At 36.5% G+C, this 15,739-nt stretch overlaps 1 protein-coding gene across 1 annotated transcript in view; it reads right to left on the bottom strand.

Moving 5' to 3' along the window:
• The window catches only part of SEC24A (SEC24 homolog A, COPII coat complex component), a 120,625-nt gene that overhangs the window by 20,587 nt on the left and 84,299 nt on the right, over nt 1–15,739 (bottom strand). Inside the window, exons 16-17 of the mRNA XM_007943768.1 lie at nt 10,789–10,962; nt 1,311–1,421 (exon numbers count right to left, since the gene is read on the bottom strand). Of these exons, the coding sequence (XP_007941959.1) occupies nt 1,311–1,421; nt 10,789–10,962 (285 nt within the window). The remainder of the gene's footprint in view (nt 1–1,310; nt 1,422–10,788; nt 10,963–15,739) is intronic.

Here is a 15,739-nt window from a genome sequence, read left to right as displayed (position 1 = left end):
CAGTTGATTATATATGCAAGGAGCTAAAACATAGTAATTAAAAGCACATGCTTTAGAGAATCAAATCAACCTCAGTTGAAATGTTACTCTGCTACTTCATAGCTGTATGACAATTGGCAAGTAACAAGCTTTCTGATCTTCAGTTTCCCACCTGTAAAATGGGAAGACTGTATTTCATACAATTTAAGATGCTGCTGATTATAATCTACCACTTTATTTTATATTTATATATCACTGAGATTTAAAAAAGAAAAACCCAACTGTAATTAAACATACAATGCTTTCTTACCACACAGACTTTTTACTTTATACTACTGAAAGAACTCTTAGAAAGTTGTTTAGACAGATTGCCATCATCTATCCTGCCACTCTGCTTATATGCCTTTTTTGCAAACATAATTTTTTTTTTCAGATTTGAATTTAAGCTCATAAACCAGTTGGCAGTCTTTCTTGAAGGAGAAAGGATGCAAGGACCAAACTGATGTTAATCTCTATATATTTGAAAAGGGGACAAAAAACCCCAAGAAACAAACAAACTAAAAGAAAAAAATCAAGAAGGCAACTATTTCTAAGATGAAAATAAAGAGGTAGAAATATCAGTAAATTTTCTGCTAGCTCACATGATTTGTCCAAAGCTACAAACCTATGTGTGGTAGTAAGTTGGTTTTCAATGACTCCAAGTCTAATGATTTTTATGGTACACCGCTATCTCTTGTAATTCAAGTTACAAAGATTATAAAAAAGCTGTTGAGTGCTAGTATTAAACACTAAGTGAGAAAAGCTTATTTAAGTTCAGAATAGATAAATCTATAGATACACAAAATAGTGTAGTGGTTGCCTAAGGCCAAAGGGAAAGGGTTGGGGAAGTGAGCTATGACTACTAAGGGGCAAAAGATTTCTTTCTGGGGTAATAGAAACACTCTAACATGACACTGTAGTGATGGCCACACATCTCTGTAAATATACTAAGGATAACAGAAATGTACACTTAAAGTGAGTGAAATGCTACAGTATATAAATTATACCTAAATAAATCTGTTCAAACAAAACCAAATATATGATTATTTAAACAAAGGAAAATGCATCACAGGCATACACACAAACAGAAAAAATATTCTTCCTTACCATGGCAAACAGTAATACTATCATCTGCAGAAGATCCATTCATTCAAATAATTATTTAAAAGCACCCATGGAATTCAAAATATCGAAACTTTTAAAGCTAATCGTTTAAAGGAAAACAAACCTATGTGGCTTTGTCTAATAATATTACTTGCAAAATATTTACAACAGTTGATTATAACTCTTACCCATATTGGCCAATAACCCTGAAATTGCTTGAACATCAGCTCCAAGAAAGACTTCATTCAGGGTTGAAACTACTGGCAAACACAAAGTATGGACACGTATTCTTCTTTCACCTTTGGGGAAAAAATATAAATTATGGTAATGAACAACTATATGAAAACTATTTACATCAAAGTCACTTGGAAAAATCATTTATTTCCAATTTAGAACTCAACAGAGTTATACAGTAAACAGAGATAATATCAAAATTTTAACATGTAAAACCTGTGAAGTTTTATTTATTGACTACAAAATCATTTTGTGTTCACAGTCTTACTAAAAAGGCAAGAGGGATTATACTCAAGTAATAGTTTAGTAATACGCTGCTGCTGCTGTTGTTGTTGTTATGTGCCCTCGAGTCAGACCCGACTTATAGAGACCCCTCCTTGGGTTTCCACTACGTAAGTAGATTGCCCAACCTTCCTTCCAAGGAGTAGCTGATGGGTTTGAACCGCCAGCCTTCTGGTTAGCAGTCAAGTGCCTTAGGCACTATGCTAAAACTTCTCTTTTTTTGAACTTCCTGGTTATAGTATGAATTAGCATGTATGATAAAAGACATGACAACTCTACTCCAACATGTGTGCTGTTGCCTGTTTTGACATTGAAAGTCTAGAAAAATCATATTTTTCTTTTTAATCACAGAAATATTTTTAAAGAAACAGATTAACAGTCACTATGCGCTTTTAAAATTATCCACAAAAACAAAAATCAATATATATTACACTATGCACAAAAACTAAATGGATTAATGACCTAAATGTTAAAGCTAAAACTATAACGTTTCTGGAAGCTAAAATTAGGGGACCTAATTTTCAGAATAAATAATTAATCAAATAAAACTAAAAATGCCTGAACAACAGAAGATAAAATAGATAACTGGGACCTTCTAAAACTTAAATACTTATATTCATCAAAAGACTACCAAGATGGTAAAAACAGAACCTACAGAGCGGGAAAAAAATTTTTTGGCAATGACATATTTCATAAGGTTTGAATCTCTAAATCAGATAGAAAACTCAACAAGTCAACAACAAAAAGATAAAACAATCAAAAAATCGGCAAAGGACATGAATAGACACTTCATCAGTTGCCAACAAATACATGAAAAGATGCTTGTGGTAGTTAAGTTTGTGTGTCAACTTGGCTAGGCCTGGTTGAGTGGCTGGGCAGCTGGATGTAGTATTTCCCATGCTGAGACTGGTAATCAGCTCCATGGTGGAATCTACTGTGAGCAGCTGAGTAGCTGCCCTAGGGAGGTGGTCTGCTTCCTGTATATAAGGAGAAGGGTTGGGAAATGGTCTCTAGCTTATGGCACACTTGAACCCTGCATGTAGCCATGTCATTGTTCAGCATCCTGCTATGCCTTGCCAATCTTCGGACTTTCAATGGACTTGAATCAATGGCCTGCTGTGTGGTTTGGTAATGTTGGGACTGTGCCTTTTTACTTGTCAACCTTGGGTTTGTCAGCCTCAGCAGCTAGCAGCTGAGTGAAGAAAAGCCTCCAGCTTCAGTGGGCCGGGAGTAGGTGGCAGAGCTGCAACCCAAGGCTGAGGGGCTTTCACACAGCCCCTAGAGCCTGGCACTTTGAACTCGGACATCTAGTCTCCCAAACGGTAAGAGAATAAACTCCTGTTTGTTAAGGCCATCCCATTTGTGGTATATTCTTATAACGTGGCACTAGGTAACAAGGCTCATGATTATTAGCCATCAGACAGATGCAAAGCAAAATTACAATGAAATACCATCTCACCCCTGCAAGAATGGTTGGCAATGACCGAAAAAAAAACCAACCCCACAAAACAACAAATGATGGTGAGGTTATGGGGGGAGACTGGAACTCTTAGACTTTGCTAGCGGGACCGTAAAATAATAACTGTTATACAACTATAATAATAATAATAATATTGTAATAATAATGAAATATTATGAAAACACATAGCATTTCCTCAAAAAGCTAGAAATAGAAATACCTCACAATAGCAAATGTACTCCTAGGTATATATATCCTGGAGATGTAAGAGCAGTGACAAGAACAAACATCTGTACACCTATGTTCACTGCTGTATTATTCACAATAGCAAAAAGATGACAACCTAAGTGCACATCAACAAATGATGGATAAGCAAACTAGTACATACATACAATAGATTACTACACAACTAGAAATTATAATGAGTCTCAGAAACATCTTTGAATATGGATGAATCTAGAGGACATTATGCTGAGTGAAATAAGACAATCACAAAAGGGTAAATACTGTGTGGTCCCACTATTTTAAAAGCTCAAGAGTAAATATACACACAGAAAGCAAAATTCTTTGATGGTTACCAGGGATAGGAGGAAGAGGAAGGGAGAATCACTTACTAGATAGCAGACACTTACCACTTTTGGTGATGGGAAAGACAAGACCAAATATGGGTGAAGTCAACACAATATGACCAAGGAAAATAAAGACACTAAGAAGAACACAAGAAAAGGGACAAATACAATAAAAGGAGCTCTGATAGCATAGCGCCTAAGGCACTTGACTGCTGACCAGAAGGCTGGCAGTTCAAACCCACCAGCCACTCCTCGGAAGGAAGGTTGGGCAACCTACTTCCATAGTAGATTGCAAACCCATGGAAGGGTTGCTATGAGTCAGGTCTGACTCAACGGCACACAATAACAACAACAACAGTAAATGCTACGGTATATATAATTTTGTAACAATAGTAAATACAACCAAAAGAAAAGTGTGCAGTAAAATGGGTAGAAGTATATGCATATATGTAAATAGAAAGGCATACATGAGTAAATGTATGTGCATGTACAGGTATATCTGGAGATATCTGTATATACATGTTTATGTGTGCTAGGTATGTATCAACATATATAACAATCCACAGAAGGGGCACAGTTATGGAGACTCCCTAGACATAGCCAAACAATTCATGAGATTGATTTATTGCTCAAGGGCCTTAGGACCAGAGTCTTGGGGAACAACTCAGTTAATTGGCATAGCATAGTTCATAAAGATAATGTCTACATTGTAGCTTGATGAGTAGCGTCTAGGGTCTTAAAAGCTTGTGAGCAGACATCTAAGATACAACTACTGGTCTCTACTACTATGGAATAAATGAAAAGGAAGGAAACCAAAGGCTCAAAAGAGAAACTAGACCATGGGACTAATAGTCCACAGCCAATTCTAACCTGAGACCAGAAGAAATAAATGGGGCATGGCTATCACTACTGACCAGGGACACAAGAGAAGGTCCTGGATACAATGGGAGAAAAATGTAGAACAAAACTCAAATTCCTAAAATAGGACCAAAAGAAGCTAGATGAACCCCTGAGACTATAACCCAAACATAACCTTTGAACACGGAATTGAAGCTATCTCTGTGGATCACCCTTCAGACAAATAATAGATTGGCTTATAAAATAAACAGTATCACCTATGAAGAATGTGTTCCCTCAAATAATGAACTATACCAGACCAAGCAGTCAACGTTTATCCAAAAACAAAGGCGAAAAGGAAAGGAGGGGGAGGGAAGCAAGATTAACAGAAATGTAACAAACAGAATGGAATTAATAATAATGGCAATGCTGAGACACTGTAAAATTATAACCAATGGCATGGAACAATATGTATAAAAATTGTTAAAGGGAAACCTAATTTGCTTTATAAACTTCCACTTAAAACACAATCAACTATTATATATTGAAAAGAAAAAATATCAATAAATAAAAGAAACAAAAAACCTTTGAGAAACTCAAGTATCATAAATCTACCTTCTAAAAATTTCTAATCAGCAAGACACTGAACACCAAAGAAAAAGTACAAGCAGTAAAACTAGAGATGGGACCTACACTACAACTTAAATGACATGTGAAGACTAATGAAAATGTATGTATGAAAAGCTTATACAAACTATTTTAAAAAGAAGAAATAGTATCTTCAAAAAACAGGTAATATTCTTTATAAAATTTCTATTCTACATAAAAACACTGATTATGACTAAAAGAAAAAAGATACAATGTTTGGCCTATCATATTGGCAACCACAACTACACACACACAATCATAAGCTACAATGAAAAGGATACTTTAACATATTGCTCACTGGAACACAAACTGGTAAAATCTTTCTGAAAAGCAATTTAGGAATACCAAGATTTTTCTAAAGAGTTGACTCTATCCTATATATTTCCGTTTCTATGAATCCATCATAGAGAAATCATAGAAATGACACAAAGATATGTATACAAGGATACTAACTATAATGACATTTTTAATAAAAGCAAAATATTAGAAACAATTTCTAGCAATATGGAAATAAACTACGGTTGTTTTACAATTGATAAAGCTCATTTTTTTGTTTTGTTTTGTGATTTGGGTGAAAATTTACAGAGCAAATTCACTTTCCATACAACAGTTCACACTTTGTCTCATGACACTGACTACAATTTACCACAATGCAACAGCTCCCCTCCTACTTCCTTCAAATAGTTATCTCTTCCCTGTGTCCATCCCTCCATGCACTCCTGTCCCCTCAGCTGTCTCCCTGTGCATAAACAGCTCTTCTTTCTCCCATGATTGATCTATCCAAGGAGTCTATCTACCTCAGGTAAATGTTCAACTCATATGCCTGTCTTTTGTTTGGCTGGATGCCACAGGTGTGGGTTCAATTCCAGACCTGAAGGGTAGCTAGGGGCCATAGTCTTAGGGGCTCCATGAGGCTCTATCAGACTAGAAAACCTGGTCCCATCTTTTTTTTTTCCCCCCAAATGATTTTGAGTATTGTTCCTCATTGCTCTCCCTCTCTATCCAGGATCTCCTACAAAGATCCCTCTCCAAGTGGTTGACAGTGGTATCTGGGCACCATCTAGTTCTTCTGGTCTCATAGTCATATAGGCTGAGGATCGCATGGTGTACTAGCCCCTAGGACTAATTGTTTTCATGAATCTTTGGTTTTCTTCATTGTTCTTTCCTCTGGATAAAGAGAGAATCATCATTGCATCTAGATGGCTCCATTGCAAGCTTTTAAGATCCTAGTTGCTACTCGCCAAAGTAGGAGGTGGAACAATATTTTGTGTAGTGTGTTATGCCAATTGATATTGATGTCCCCTGTGACTATGGTCCCAAACCCACATGTTCAACTACTCGGTCCCTCTGGGTAGCTGGCTGTGACCAAGAAGTGACAACAACCTTGTCCCTTGTCAGCTCTACTATACACCTGGGAATTCTTACAGAACATACAAATACACTTGTAAAAACACTGTATGCCAACCTTCTACATGATCACGGGCACACTCCCTCCTGCATACACATATCTAATAGTTCAGCCTGTCCATCCATCTATCCACCCGTAGATCAATGTTTGCCTTCACTGATAACACAGCACTATATGTGTAAAAGGGTTCATCTTTGTTGTCTGTACCTCCCATGCACCTCCCTATGTCTTCCTCTTCCTCAATGCCATATTTTTTGGTATTTCTTAACATTCAACAATAAAGATATTTTATTTTTATTGTATGAAAATTCTTATTTTGCAACACATAAAAGATACCTTCTACTTTTAAAAGAACAATGCACTAAATGACAAAACTAAAAACTACACAAGGAGCAAATGTGTTCCATAAAGGTCAAGGACAAAAGAGTGATGTATCACTGGAAGGGATGTAGGAGATCCTGCATAGAGAGGGAGAACAATGTGGAACAAAACTCAAAATCATTTGGAGGCAAAAAAGAGAAAGAAGGTGGGGACCAGGTTTGCTGGTCCAATAGAGCCTGGTGGAACCACTGAGACTATGGCCCCTAGCTGCCCTTCAGGTCTGGAATTGAACCCACACCTGTGGTTTCCAGCTAAACAAAGTACAGGCATGTGAGTTAAACATCTACCTCAAGTAGACACACGCCCTGGAGAGAACAATCATGGGAGAAGGAGGGGCTGCTTGTGCACAGGGAGATAGCTCAGGGTGCAGAAGAGTATGGAGGGATGGACACTGGGAAGAGGTAACTATAGGGAGGAAGTGGGAGGGGAGCTGTTGCATTGTAAATTTTGGTCAATGACATGAGACAAAGTATATGTGAACTGCTGTATGAAAAGTGAATTTACTCTGTAAATCTTCACCCAAATCAAAATAAAATTAAAAAAAAAAAAAATTTTTTTTTTAAAAAAAGAGTGATTTATCTACCAGTATCTAGTTAAAAACTCAACAGGAGCCCAATTTTTAAAAATGGGCAAAGATTTGAACAAAAGATATAATCATAGCAAATAAGTAGATGAAAAGATATTCAACACTAGTTATTAGAAAAATAAAATTAAAACTACAAAGAGAAAACACTACATAATTATCAAAATAGTGATAAACAAAACACCTAAATGAAAAACAAAATAAATGAAATATAACTGAACACAACAGAACCAACCAAAATAAAAATAGGGTAGCATGAAGAACTGTATTCCAAGAAATTTGAAAACCTAGAAGAAATGGACAGATTTCTAGAAACACACTACTTACCTAAACTAACACAGACTAAGGTAGGAAATTTGAAAAGACCCCAAACAAAGGAAGAAATTAAACATGTCATAAAAAAATTTCCAACAACAAAAAAAGTCCTGGTCCAGATGGTGTCACTGGAGAATTCTACCAAACATTCAGAAAGAGTTGACATCAATCTTACTCAAACTATTCCAGAACACAGAAAAGATGGCATCCTCCCAAATTCATTTTATGAAGCAAGCATAACCCTGATACCAAAACCAGGCAAAGACATCACTAAAAGGAAAACTACAAACCAATATTGCTCATCGATATAGATGCAAAAATCTTCAACAAAATCCTAGCCAACAGACTTCAACAGCGTATCAAAAAAATAATTTTCCCAGGGCAACATTTGCACAGAGATAGCTCAGAGGGCAGGAATGCATGGGGAAGAAAGACAAAGGGAAAAAAAATTACCACAGAGGGGAAGAGAGCTGCACTATGGGACCTGCAATCAATGCCATAAAACAGAATGTGATGAAGAGTTGTATGAGAAATGAATTTGCTTTGTAAACTGTCATCCAAATCACAACTGAAAAAAAAAAGTAAGAAAAAATAACTGAATAACCTGACAAGTCCAAGTGTTGGCAAGGATACAGAGCAGCTGAAACTCCTACATCATGTTGGTAGGATTGCAAAATGGTACAGCTATTGTGGAAAACAGTTTGTCAGTTTCTTGTACTATTAAACATATATTTAACATACAACCCAGCAATCTCACTCCTAAATATTTACCAAGTGAAATGAAAACTTACATTCACATAAAAACTGTTCACAGTGGCTATATGTGAAACTGTCAAAAACTGGAAAGGACCCAGATGGCAAAATGGATAAACAAACTGGATACAATGAAATACTGCTCAGCAATAAAAAGAAAAAACTATTGGTAGAGGTAACACAATGGATGAATTTTAAATGCACTATGATAAGTGAAATAAGCCAGATTTAAAAGGCTACATATTAGAAGATTTCAATATGACATAATTGCAAAAGCCAAACTATAGGGTTGGAAAACAGTTTAAAGTTTTTCAGGGACTGAGGAAGGGAGAAGCGTTAAATATAAAGGAGCATGGGGAAATTTTAGGGGTGATGGAACTGATTGTGGTATCTTAATTGTAGTGGCTATACAAGATATGAGTTTGTCAGAACTTGTGGAACTGTACATTTGAAATGGTGGATTTTACTGTATGCAAATTATACATTAGCTTTTTAAAATGTTACCAAGATAAATGGATAAGCACTAAAGGGATTGAGTTGTTCTTTTAGAAAACAAAAAATGGTGTCTAGAGCCAGAATTACTGCTCTGATAGAGAAGTGAATTCCCTGAGACTATGAGCTCTGGTAGCATAGTGGCTAAAGCACTTGACTGCTAACCAGAAGGCTGGCGGTTCAAACCCACCAGCCACTCCTCGGAAGGAAGGTTGGGCAATCCTACTTCCGTAGTGATACTGCCTCGGAAACCCAAGGAGGGGTCGCTATGAGTCGGGGCCGACTCGACGGCACATAACAACAACAACAACATGGCCTCTAGTCACCTGTAGGCCTGGAATTGAACTTACTCCCATGGCTTCTATCAAGACAAAGGACAGGCACATAAGGTGAACATTTCTATCAAGTAGACTGACTCCTTACAATAACCAACCATGAGAGATCAGAAGGGTATCATTTGCACAGGGAAATAGCTCAGAGGGCAGGAATGCATAAGAGAGAAGGCCACAGGGTAAAGATGACCATAGGTAGGAAGTGGGAAGAGAGCTGTTATATTATGGGGATTGCAATCAACATCATGAAACAAAATGGGTATGAACTATTGAACAGAGAACAACTTTGCTCTGTAAACCTTCACACAAATCACAATTTTAAAAAAAGGTGTCTAAAGACAGGATATATAGATAAATTCATAAATGGTTACTATGACTCAAAATCGACTCAAAGGCAATGTGTTTGGTTTTACTTTTTAAAGACATAAATCCAACTTACTTCTACATTTAAGGTGTGCCATGCTAATTATAATTGTTATTCAAAAACTGAACTTCTCTAATACTTCAGGTTTTCATTTAAATGTTCCCTTTACATACTTTTTAATATATTCTGCAGATGCTGTGAAGGTTGAGTAAACAAAGCACAGAAACAGCCTCCTCCCCTACTACTCCTCAGCATAACAAGATTTAAGGCAATAAAACGGAATTAGGACGTGGGAGCTATAAATCTTTAAAACAAAAAAATAAATTTAATTTCCCTTATATATCACATTAGGACAAAACAGAAATTATTAATTAATTGGGAATAAACAAATCACACCCTTAAAAATGTTTTCTATCTCTCATTCTGAGCTCCTTCAACAATTTACACAATTTACACAGCACTTCCTATCTCCTTTCCCTGCTTTTTCTCTTTAACTCTTACCACTGTATGACATACTATTTTCCTTATTTATCCCATTTATTGTCTGTCTCCCCTTTGAGAATGAAGCTCTATAAGGACATGGATTTTTAATTCAGTTTTATTAACTGCTGTATCACCAGAAACTGTTTGAGTACCTGATCATAATAGAGTCTCCAAAAATAAGTGTTACAGAAATGAAATATAATATGACTTAAGAAAATTAACACTGAACTTGTTGACTTTAGCAAGAGCAGCAATAATTGATTAGGAATACTCTATGATTAGGAATACCCTGTTTGCTTAATAGACATGAGTTGCTGTTTTGAGTTGCCATCTAGTCTGCTCCAACTCATGGTGACCTTACATATGACAGAATAAAAAGATGCCTCGTGTTACTCCATCTTCATGATGGTTGGTATGTTTTGAGTACATGGTTCCAACTACTGTGGCAATTCATCCCACTAAAGATTTCCCTCATTTTCACCAACTATCACTGGCCACAGATACATAACTATATCAGAAAACTTACCTTTGCTGGATGTATACAACAGTGCTGACTGAAAGGAAACCAACTGAGAGTCAGTAAGACTCTCTTCTACTGACATCTGTACTGCATACCCAGCATCTGGGTTTACATTGGGCAAAGACAGTAAGTCTGTTGATCGAACAAAGAAGTTCCCATGGAAAGTATGAATGGAAAGACCTAAAAGAGAAAATGTTATCAAAGTTATATATATGTACATATAGATATTTCTATTTTATCCTGGTCACTTTCAGACGGCAAAGAGTAATAAAAACTTTAGATTATATAAAATATTAAGTGAGAGGAGTAATTAGATACCTTCTTCACTGATGGCAGAGGTATAACTCTTCAAAAAACTTATTAGAAGGATAATTTGCAATATCTATCAAAATTCTGAGTATTAATTTTGGCTCTATCAATTCTACACCTACAAATAATTTAACCTACAAACACTCATACAAGTGCCAAATTTATATGACCAAAAAATGTTAAGCAGTACTTCTCATCAGAGTAAAATAAAAATACTCTCAAAGCCTATCTGTAGGAAAATAATTAAATTGTAATTTGTATATTCTACTGAACACTAGGCAGAAATTAAAAAGAATGAGACAGATTAAAATAAATGGGTCATTAAGACATGTTATTTATGCAAACATAACATACTACATTTTACCATGGAGATGTATGTTAAGTATGTACATATGTACGGGCTCTGGTAGCATAGTGCCTAAGGCACTTGACTGCTAACCAGAAGGCTGGCAGTTCAAACCCACTAGCTACTCCTCGGAAAGAAGGTTGGGCAATCTACTTCTGTAGTGCTACTGCCTCAGAAACCCAAGGAGGGGTCGCTGTGAGTCGGGTCTGACTCGATGGCACATAAGAACAACAACAACAACATGTACATATGTATGTTATGGTGACTACATAAGAATGGTGGGACAAATGGCGTGAAAGTGTTTGTAAACATACTGTTACAGGAGAACCTTAACTTTATGGATAATGTTTTCTCTCTCTCTCTCTTTTTTTTACAAGAACAGATGCATATTTTACTTGTAAAATAAAAATCAACTTTAATCCTTGACAAAGTAGACTAAAAATGTATAAAAAAATTCAAAATCATAAAAAAAAAAATTGAATTACAGTTTTGATACAGACCAATGGAGCCCCAGAGACTAGAGCCTGTAACTGGGTTGGTTTCTGGATTATTTTGTCATGTGTGATAATCATAGGTTTTGCCTTCTGTCATTGATTCTGTGTCTGAAGAACTTCCTTTAGCATCTCTTGTAAGGTTGGTATGGTTTTAACAAATCCCCTTAATTTCTGCTAATCTGGAAATGTCCTAATAGCACATTCATGTTTGAGGAACAATTTTGCTCAGTATATAATTCTTGGTTGGTAATTTATTTTTCTTCAGAGTTTTATATACCTTCTTGCCTACATGATTTCTGCCAAGAAATCAGAGCTTAGTCTTATTAGTTGCCCCTTGTAGGTAACTTTTCATTTTTCCCATGCTTCTTCCAGGATTCCTTCTTTGGTTTTGGTTTTGGTGAGTATGACTGTATGTCTCAGTGATTTTGTTTTGGGATCTATCCTGTTTAGGGTTCACTGAACTTCGTAAATTGAGTATCTTCTTGTTTTTCATCATATTAGAGAAATTCTCTTCCAAGAAATCTTTGACAATTTTCTCTGTAGTTTCATTTGTCTCTTCCTGTTCTGGAATTAAAATTATACATAGGCCATTCCTCTTGATGGTATCCCACAGGAATCTTAGGCTTTCTTCATTTTGTTTTCACCTTTTTTTTTTTTTTTTCTTCATTTATCCCTTAACAATGTAATACTGAGGTATTTGTCTTCAATCTCACTAATTCTGTCTTCCATTGATTTGATTCTTCCCCTTTGCTCATCCAATGAGTTACCTATTTCTGAAATCTTGGTATTAATCTTCTGGATTTCTCTTAGTTATTTTTGTATGGTTTCTAATTTTTTGTTTAGTCAGTCTGTTCTTATTTTCCTAAAGTTCTGCCTGTGGTTTTCTTTTTCTTTTTTTTTTTTAATTTTTATTGTGATTTGGGTGAAAGTTTACAGAGCAAATTCATTTTCCATGTAGCAGTTAATACACATTTTGTTTAATGACACTGACTGCAATTTCCTACAATTTAACAGCTCTCTTCCCACTTCCTCCCTGTAGTATTGTCTGTATTTTTCTTAATTTTGTCAGTGTTTTTCCTGATCTTTCAATCCACTGAATGTACCAGAATATACTTTTTCTGAATTCCTTATCAGGGAGTTCCAATTCTACTTCTTCCTCAAACAGGCTTTCTGGATCTGTATTCTGATCCCTTGTGTGTACTACTTTATCTTGTTTTTTTTGTATGAACTGGAATGGTCAGTTGTTTCTGAGACATTGTAAAGTTACTGTATTTATATTTAATTGGTGATTGCACGTTGGTGTGATTTGCCCAAGGTGTTTTTTTTTTCCTTCTTTATTTTTTATTGATACATTTGAGTGAGCAAGGCTTCTTTGTTTCTCTGTTTGCTACCTGGAGCACATAGGCACTCACCATCTGGTCGGTGTGATAGAGAAGGACAGTATATGTACAGATCTCAGCTAGTGAAGAACAGTTGAGGGTGAGTTGGGTTTGTACTACCGCCTTCTATTGGTCAACTGGTACAGAAACAAGTGGTAGCCCTCACTTGGTGGGTGGAGCTGCAGGAGGTGTGGGTATGGTTGGGTTACGTGGGCATGGCTGCTGTCTCCCACAAAACACAAACAATAAACCACCAAAAAAACAAAAACAAGAATAAAAAACACAAGTTGCATAAACAAACCATAAAAATAGGGGAAAAAAAAGGGGGGGGGTAAATAAATGAAAAACTATAAAAAGAAAAAAAGAGGTAAAGAGAAAAAACTTCCACAATACCTGGGGAGGAGGGAATAACAGACAAAAGCAAGAGAGAAAGAATAAGAAAAGAAAAATGAGAAAACTGCAAAAAGAAAAATGATACCCAGGAAAAACCAAAAAAAAAAAAAAAAAATAAGAGAAAGAAGGGAACCAGGAAAAGGAAAGAAAAAACAAAAACTACAAGGACCAGGGAAGGGAAAGAGAAAAGAAAAGAAAAGAACGATGAAGAAAAAATAATAATATAAAACCAAACAAAAACAAAGCATGGGGGGAGGGTGCTGGCAGCAGGGCGGGTGGGAACACCCAGGCTCTATCAAGGCACACAGACCAGGACAGAATTCCTGCTAGTCCAGAAGGTAGGTGGAGGTGGGAGGTGGCCACACCTCCATACACCAAGAGGGTGTGGGATATAACTTTTCTAGTTGTCAGCCTCCAGTGTGGCTGCTCGTGCTGTCCTTGGCAAGTAGAGCCTATTCTTAGGTTGCTGCCTATATTGGCATTTGCAAATATTCAAAATGGCTACATCCTCAGGACAGCTGACAATCCAAAGCTCCATTTTGCCTTCTTATTCGCTGTTTTCCTTTCTAGTTGTTAGCCACCAATGCAGCTTCCCATGCAGCCTTTGGCAAGCAGAGCCAATTCTTAGGTTGCTGCCTGCATCACTTGTAAATATTCAGATTGGCCATGTCATCAGGACAACCAATAGTCCACAGCTCTGTCTGTCCCCTTGTTCATTGTTTCATTCAGGTACTTCTATTAGTTGGTATTTAATCCATTTATTTATCCTTCCCTTCAAAGCTAAAGTTTCCAGGATTATATTCTATATCTGTTTCAATCGATTTGGTTCTTTGTTGCAAAAGGTCTCAGTAGCTTTTCTGCCAATTCCACCATCTTGCCAGAAGTCTCTTTGTATTTTTTAATACTTTATTTTTATATTCTTTTATAAACAAGGATATATCTTTATTTTTTTTTAACATTACCAAGATAGTGTATTTTTTTTTTAAGATAGTGTATTTGAATTGTAATAAAATTTATCATGAAACAGATAAAATGAACAGGTTAACTGCAAAGCTTTATTACATTAAGTCCTCTATGGAAGGAAAGTTTCTTTGTTGGCTACCAGGGGTGGGAGGGGAGGGGAGGAAGCACTGCAAAAATTAAAAAATAATAATAAATTAAGTCCCTACAAACCAAAAACCAAACTCACTACCGTTGAGTTGGATCCAACTCATAGCAACCCCTCCTTGGGTTTCTGAGGCGGTATCACTACAGAAGTAGATTGCCCAATCTTCTTTTCAAGAAGTGGCTGGTGGGTTTGAACTGTCAGCCTTCTGGTTAGCAGTGAAATGCCTTAGGCACTATGCCAGCAGAGCTTCTTAAGTCCTCTAGAAAGAGGAAGAAAGGCTAATTTACTGGTCTACCTCCAAACTCTTTATGAAAAATTATTGATGTTGTTAGGTACTGTTGAGTCGGTTCCAACTCATAGTGACTCTACGTACAACAGAATGAAACAGTGCTTGGTCCTGTGCCATACTCACAAACATTGCTATGTTTGAGCCCATGGTTGTAGCCACTGTGTCAATCCATTTCACTAAAGGTTTTCCTCTTTTTTACAGATCATCTACATTACCAAGAATGGTGTTTTCACCAGGGATTGGTCCCTTCTGATAATATGTCCAAAATATGTAAGACGAAAGTCTTGCTATCCTTGCTTCTAAGGAGTATTCTACCTGTACTTCTTCTAAGATATATTTATGCAAAGTTGTTGTTAGGTGCCGTCAAGTCAGCTCTGACTCATAGTGACCCTGTGTACAACAGAATGAAACACTGCCCAATCCTGTGCCATTCTCACAATCTTTGCTATATGTGAGCCTATCACTGCAGCCACTGTCTCAATCTATCTTGTTGAGGGTCTTCCCTTTTTTTTTTTGCTGACTCTCTATTTTACCAAGCATGGTATCTTTCTCCAGAGAATGGTCCTTTCTAAAAACACGACAAAAATAGGTGAGAATAAGTCTGGCTATTCTCGCTTCCAAGGAACATTCTAGCTGCAC

The sequence above is a fragment of the Orycteropus afer genome, unplaced genomic scaffold (assembly GCF_000298275.1).
Source record: "Orycteropus afer afer isolate SDZICR_OR568_19922 unplaced genomic scaffold, OryAfe1.0 scaffold00112, whole genome shotgun sequence".
Lineage (NCBI taxonomy): Eukaryota > Metazoa > Chordata > Mammalia > Tubulidentata > Orycteropodidae > Orycteropus > Orycteropus afer.
The sequence above is the reverse complement of the archived record's forward strand: the minus strand, read 5'-3'. Positions and strand labels throughout refer to the sequence as shown.